Raw genomic sequence first — 7500 nt, 5'->3', positions numbered from 1 at the left:
GTGGCCCTTTACAGCTCAGAAACCAAACTAGACAGTGTGAACTCAGCCAGCCAGGCCCGTGGAGCCACTCATGAGTGTCTGAGTTCTCTCGGACTGAGAAAAGGTTACACATGGTTCTTGTATCTAATGTGTGAATATTTCTTTTTCTTGTTGTCTGCAGAAAAGCTGTACAACTCCAGTGGCCGGGAGCTGAGGAGAGCCCTGTTCTCACTCAAACAGATCTTCCAGGTGAGCCCCCTTTCAGCCCTCATCAAACTCACCCTGCATATGAAACTTTCATTTGCCCTCTCTCTGGCTCTCTTTCTCCCCCCCTCCCTCCACTGAATCTATACCTGTCTCCTCCTGTGATCTTTTTTATTTCCTGCCATCATTTCTTACATATTTCCCCTCCATGTCTGTACATCGACCTTTTTTTATCACACCATGACTTTCCGTCTATTTCCATCTGTATTCTTCTGTCCATACATCTCTCTCAATTTATGTCTCAATCCCTCCGCGAGGGTCTCTTTCCCTAAGCCCAGTAGCCAGCCATGTCTTAACACCACTTGTGTAGTTGTACATGAAATGATGTCTTAGTATGAGAAAGCAGTCAACTCCTGGCAACCCGTGCTTACCGCGGCACTAAACAGGAGGGGTTGCCGTGGAGCTCAGGAAATGAGGTGCTGGGCGCCTGCAGGTCGGCGTGGTGTCCCCGGTGAAGCGGTGTGCGTCCCCCTCCAGAGGTCTATCAAAGAGGCCCCGCTTGTGATTCCTTCTCCAGTCCTGGCATACGGCTCTGCAGGCTGCGTTAGGAAAACAGCACTGAATTCATTGTTCTGGAAATAACAACACAGACCCACAATAAAACTACTTGGGGCCAGTAGGAGCTGTGGCCCTGAAAGGGTATTGCATATTTAATGCTCACTGTAAATCAAATGATGCCATATGTCACAAACATGATTCAGTTTTTGCAGAGACCAAGGTTTTCCCCAATGCAAAACACAACACTGTGCTGACCTGTAGCTATGGTGATGGAAGAGTGTTGTGCAATATAGAGCCGGCGGCCATTCCAGTCAGTGCACAGAGCCACAAACAGTGTTGGCTTGCTCTTACAATGGACGGATCTTGACACCTTACAATGCACCACACAATGTCCAAAGACAAAGGTAAATCTACAGTGTATGCTCGGTGTGTCTAATGCTGGCAGGGAGCAGGTATCAAAATGGTGTGATAATATTGATGCACATTAAAGAGTGTTAACAACTGACTTAAGTTTTGGCTTTTGGCTTTTGGCTTAAACTCATTCAATATATATTAACTTTGCCTAGGACTCACTACTTGGACACTACAGTGGCCTATGTGATGAAGGTTAAATCCAAAATATATAGATATTTTCAGTCAGTATGTCTTGTTCCAAAAAGCAGACTCCCCTTATGCTGGCTCTCTGAATATATAACTGGTGCACTATCTACGACCTTTACATGTGTGTTCTCTGCGGTTGTGTGTGTATGTACAATCCTGTGATTTATATCACTGACAGCCAATGACTGTGCAGCTGGTAAGCTTCCCCAGCGATGGCAGCAGAGCGAGCAGAACGTATCCGCTGGTCGGCTGCAGGCTGTGGGCGGCCCATCTGAGGCCGAGACTATTGTGTTACTGACAGAATGGACCTGCTCCGTGTAATCATGCTGCTGATGTGTGCTGTGACTGTCACTATGTGTCCAGAAGTAACAGAAGCTTTTGTCCCCTCTGGCAGGATGATAAGGACCTGGTGCACGAGTTTGTGGTGGCGGAGGGGCTCACGTGCCTCATCCGCGTTGGAGCCGAGGCCGACCAGAACTACCAGAACTATATTCTCAGAGGTACCCTACACTTTCATTTAGCTCCATGGTTCCATGACATCATTGTAAAAACAGATTTGATGGAGAACAATGGCATTCCTTTTGCTATTGTCTATTGTTCTTCAGACAACTAATCACATAGGGTGGTTCAGTTTTGAAAAGGACTGTTTCTTCATAACATTTATCTAAGGGTGACAGTAGAGGTCGATTGTGGCAACAGTACCCGTGTCAAATTTGTATAGGTAGGCGCTGTAACTCTGGTTGCATAGGAGGCCTTCAGAATATACTATATAGGGAACTGTTGGTCATGTGGATGCAGTGTTGCTTTGTGTGTGTGTGTGTGTGTGTGAGTGTGTGTAACTGGGGCAGGGGTTGGGGGTATGTGGGTGTCTTTGTGTGTCTGCGTGTGAATGGTAAGCCCCACAGGATCCTCTTGTTCTAGACAGACATACATTAACCGAGCTCCTGTATTTTATGCTCTAACGTAGGATTTATGATTCAGGTGTCCCCCTTCTGTCCCTTAACATTCTCCCCATATAAAACCAGCGGTGGTCACTATAAACACACTCAGCCATAGTTATGCACTCTCTCTCTCTCTCTCTCTCTTTCTCTCTCTCTTTCTTTCATGCACTCTTACACACACACACACACACACACTAACACACACACACAAACACACACACACACACACACACACACACACACATACACACACACACACACACACACACACACACAGAGGGATACTTTCATGCCACATCCATGCATTATGTGCTTCAATTCACACATGCATTGTAAAGAGAGATGCATACATATGTGCGCATGCTTTTACGTGCAGTATTCACAGACACACACTAAAGGATAAGGACTCACACAAGATCAAACTCAAACTCTGTTGCATGCACAATGTCCAACACTTATACAGATTTACACCCTCCACACACCAGCAACTATATTTAATTCCCTCTTTCACACTTGCAGATGTGCTCCACACACACGTAAGTATGCACACTCACACACACAGAGAGACACACACACGCACAGACAGACAGACACACACCCTTCCTCTTTGAGTCCATAGCCACACACTTTTTTCCAAAGCTTTGACCCAAATGTTTGCCATTAGCTAATGTGGGAATATGTGCTAGTGGAGCAGCGAGTGAATTACACAGCCTGTGTCTGTGGGGTCAGGGGTCAGATGTGTTAACAGGGCACACTACTCCCCCGAGAGACTGAAAGAGGGGGGGAGGGGGGCTGCAGGGTGCGAGGTCACTACTGTTTCACAGCCTGCTGAGAGGGGCAGGTCATGCCGACGTTGGTGCCCAATAAAAACCCTGACAGGATGTTGCAGGTCATAAAAATAATTTCCTCTCGTCTCTCTCCCGCTTTGTTTTGCCTTCTCTTTCTCTTTTTTTCTCGTTCTTATTTATTCATTTGGCAAAAAACATCTCGCTCTCCGCCCTTGTCTTTCTCCTTCATGCGGCTCTGAGACTTTTTTATGACCTTGCTACTCTCCCTTAACCTTGAACTTATCAACAAACAACTTAACAAAAAGCATGCACTACCTTGGTTGAATTGAAGTACCAGAGCGTAGCTCGTAATGACAGTTGAACTGAACGCGTCTGGCTTCTTTCACACGCCTCGTTCTCTGAGGCTCCGGTGACATCAGGCTCACCTCTGTGGAAAACCACACCAGAATAACCACCATCAGGTCGGCATGGCTTTCATTTCAGACCCCACCATGCCCACCGCCACAGTTTGTCTTCTGGTTGGTGTGTGAATAAAAAGGGAGGGGGGCGGGGAGGGTGGGGGGGGGGGGGGGGTCATGGTTAGAGGGCTGTGACCTTGAATGAAAGCCAAATGTGTTGGTGAGGTGGGGAGAGGTGAGTGGTCCCAGAGCTGGTGCCCAGGCTGTCTGGGGTGCGCTGTGTTCAGACAGACTCACTCAGACACCAGACCCTGCCCTCCGCACTCAGCTCAACTCCTAACCTCAGCTGCAAGAGATTGCGGTTGTGATTTTGTGTGTGTGTCTGTGTGTGTGTGGGGGGGTGTGGGGGGTATGTGTGTGTGTGTGTGTGTATGTGTGTGTGTGTGTGTGTGTGTGTGTGTGTGTGTGTGTGTGTTTGTGGTTGTGTGTGTGTGTGTGTGTGTGTGTGTGTGTGTGTGTGTGTGTGTGTGTGTGTGTGTGTGTGTGTGTGTGTGTGTGTGTGTGTTTGTGTGTGTGTGGTTGATTGTGTGAATAAGCGCGTGAGGGCCTTTTGCTGGCTGCTTTCTTGAGTATGTGGCTGTGTGTGTTTGATCTAATGCAGACACATAAATCAGACACACTTAACCTCTAAATGCACCAGACAGGAGTGTGACCTCACTGTGAGCCACCAGAAAATGGGTCTTCCTGTCACTCCTGAGGGATGGGTCCTCTTCAGTGCTTCCTCTCCTCTCTCACACTCCTTCTTTCCACTCGTGCTGTCCGCTCTTCTGCTCTGTCCTTCCCTGGTCTATTAGCCGTGTCAGTATAGAGATGATTAGTTGGTTGTTTTCCCTTACGCTGTTTGTTTATTTCCTCATAGGTTTATTTATTTGTGTATTTCTGGAGGCGTTTTGTGCGATTCTCATAGGTCTCCTTTTAACCTGTCTCATTTCTGACCCATTTTCTCATGGCCAGATTGCTCTGCTTCGTGTACACACATGGGACTCACACACATGCACAGACAGGACAGGGAGAAAGGGGGTGGGGAGAGAGAGAGAGAGAGAGAGAGAGAGAGAGAGAGAGAGAAAGAGAGAGAAAGAGAAGAGTGAGTGAGAGACAGAGAGATTTTGAAAATCTTTCACGGTAAGATACTACCTCTAAACTTGTTGTGATCCCAAAAAACAACTAGAAAATGCATTTCCTGAAGGAAATACCAGTGCATGAAATGCAAAAGTTAGGAAAGGAAGAAGAAAAGAAAGAAGGAAAGAAGAAAGGAAAGAAGAGTGGAAGAAGGAACGAAGAAAGGATAGACGAGTGAAGAAAGGAGAGAAGAGAGGATGAAGAAAAGAAGAGTGAAAGAAGGAAAGAAGAAAAGAAAGAAGAGTGAAGAAAGGAAAGAAGAGTGGAAGAAGAAAAGAAAGAAGAGTGAAGAAAGGAAAGAAGAGTGAAAGAAGGAAATAATAGTTGAAGAAGAAAAGAAGAAAAGGAAAGAAGAGTGAAAGAAGGAAAGAAGAAAGGAGAGTGAAGAAAGGAAAGAAAAGTGAAAGAAGGAAAGAAGAGTGGAAGAAGGAAAGATGAGTGGAAGAAGGAAAGAAGAGTGAAAGAGAAAAAGAGAGTGAAAATATTGAAAAAAGGAGATAAAAATGGAGTGAAGAAGAGAGATTGAGTGTGAGAGAAGAAAAGAAGAAAGAAGGAAAGAAGAAAGGAGAGTGAAAGAAGGAAAGAAGAGTGGAAGAAGGAAAGAAGAGTGGAAAAAGAAAAGAAAGAAGAGTGAAGAAAGGAAAGAAGAGTGAAAGAAGGAAATCATAGTTGAAGAAGGAAAGAAGAAAGGAAAGAAGAGTGAAAGAAGGAAAGAAGAAAGGAGAGTGAAGAAAGGAAAGAAAAGTGAAAGAAGGAAAGAAGAGTGGAAGAAGGAAAGACGAGTGGAAGAAGGAAAGAAGAGTGAACAAGAGTGAAAGAGAAAAAGAGAGTGAAAATATTGAAAAAAGGAGATAAAAATGGAGTGAAGAAGAGAGATTGAGTGTGAGAGAAAGTAGACTGAGAGGGATAGAGAGAAAGATGGAGAGATGGAGAGAGAAAAAAGTAGAGAATGGAAGGTGTCTTAATGTTCCTAGTTACAGTTAAATTGAGAGGGACAGAGAAGAGGTTCCTTGGATTTGGCGCAGGTGTCAGTGAAGCACAGGTGCAAGCCAGTTTAAAGACCCTATTATGATGTCATAATGGCCCAATGTAAGTCAATGGGAAAATTTAGATTAGTTTTTATTTAATATCTTAAAAAGTATAAAGTTTAGAAAAGTGAAAAATACATAGCATAAGTGTCCTTTACAAGACCTACGCGACAAAGTTTGAATGAAGTTTCTACGTTAAGCGGTTCGGGCTGAATTAATCGCAGAAAAAGGTAAGAAGAATAAGAAGAAGAAAATGCCTAGGAATAACAATACAGGGCATTTCATGCACTGTAATAAGAAGAAGAAGAAGAAGAAGCCTAGGAATAACAATACAGGGCATTTCATGCACTGTAATAATTACTTCAAGGTGCCAACAAACACAAGTGAAACAATGGTTTTATCACTAGGGGGAACTAGGGGCTCTTCTGTATTGCACTGGTCCTATTAAATCAGGGATATTTCTGCTAATGACTGTTTTCTGGAATAGCAGTGGGGAGGTTGTGTTTGGGTGTGGCAACTCAACTATTTATGAGTTGGAGAAAAAGTGCATGAAAGAAATGAGGAGAGATAAAAGGATTGGTGAGAAGAAGATTGGTGAAAGAGAGAAATAGGTTCATGGAGAAAGGAGAGAGGAAGAGATGTACAGAGAGGGGGAAAGAAAGACAGAGAGAGAGAGAGAGAGAGTGTGTTAGAGGGAGGTTGCGTGTTTTGGGGCTGCTCACCTCGGCGCACTGCTGAGGCAGAGGGGATCCCCAGCGGAGCGTAAAGTGAGAACCCTGAGACTGCGCCTGCAGTGCAGCGGCCAAACATAACATGGGGAGGAGCATGGCCAAATATAAATCACTGTTCAGACCCCACTTACACCTACCCCATGGGCTGCTCCCCGGAGACCCCCACCATGTCCTCTCTTCTCCTCTCTCTCTCTCTCTCTCTCTCTCTTTCCCTCTCTCTCTCTTTCTCTCTCTCTCTCTGTCTCTCAGACTCTTCCTACACCCACGTCTTGGTCTGAACCCCAAACCTTCCCATCTCTCTCTAAAACAGCTCACACCTACCCCTGCAGCATTTCTTCCAAAACACTCAGCTTGCTGTGTTGTGTGTCTGTTATTGTCTACAAACAGCCCTTTGGAAAAAAGCTGAGGCCTGACATTCTGGCCCATGGCAGGAGCTCGGGCGGTAACAGCGATCTGGTTTGAATCAGGGAGCCCGACCGGCAACCTGGCCTCTCCAAACACTCCAGATGTGTCCAGATTTTCCTCCAAATCCCAGGGCGGCCCTTTTGACTGGTGGACTGTGTGTGCTGGGTTGAACTGTGTGTGTTGTGCTGGGTTGAGCTGTGTGTGTGTGTGTGTGTGTGTGTGTGTGTGTGTGTGTGTGTGTGTGTGTGTGTGTGTGTGTGTGAGTCACTGAGTTCCTCTGGTGTTGATGAGTTGTGTGATCAGCAGTGTGAGTGTGTGTGAATGCATCACTGGCGTGTGGAGTCTGGGTGCAGGATGCTGCGGGGTGTTTTGCTATGAGTTGAGCTTCAGGTACGCGAGTAAAGGCTGCTGAATGTGTTTGGCTGAGATGCGTTCATGGGACTTCTGCTCTTTTCTCCATCTTTCCCTAGTGCTGGTGGGGGGTTGTTGGTGATGAATTCCTCATACTTGCCCAGAAGCTTGTTAAATATGTGTTTGGGGGACAGGCGATCCCAAAGCTACCATGCTTCTTTTTTTGCTCAAGAGGGGAACTGTCATCTCCCTATATACCTCATCATGATGACAACACACACAGACACAGACACAGACACACACACACACTCACACACACACACACACAGTAGTCCATT

At 45.8% G+C, this 7500-nt stretch overlaps 1 protein-coding gene across 2 annotated transcripts in view; it reads left to right on the top strand.

Annotated features, from left to right (window-relative positions):
• fhod3b (formin homology 2 domain containing 3b) overlaps positions 1-7500 on the top strand; it is a 108870-nt gene that overhangs the window by 62023 nt on the left and 39347 nt on the right. For both annotated transcript variants that reach the window (XR_013969014.1, XM_080857824.1), the window contains exons 4-5: positions 161-228; positions 1736-1841. Coding sequence is in view for 1 of the 2 variants with exons in the window: in XM_080857824.1 (XP_080713950.1) it covers positions 161-228; positions 1736-1841 (174 nt within the window). In the remaining variant the exon portion in view is untranslated. The remainder of the gene's footprint in view (positions 1-160; positions 229-1735; positions 1842-7500) is intronic.

The sequence above is a fragment of the Sprattus sprattus genome, assembly GCF_963457725.1.
Source record: "Sprattus sprattus genome assembly, chromosome: 19".
Taxonomy (NCBI): Eukaryota; Metazoa; Chordata; class Actinopteri; order Clupeiformes; family Clupeidae; genus Sprattus; species Sprattus sprattus.
This window is presented reverse-complemented; position numbering and strand designations above follow the sequence as displayed.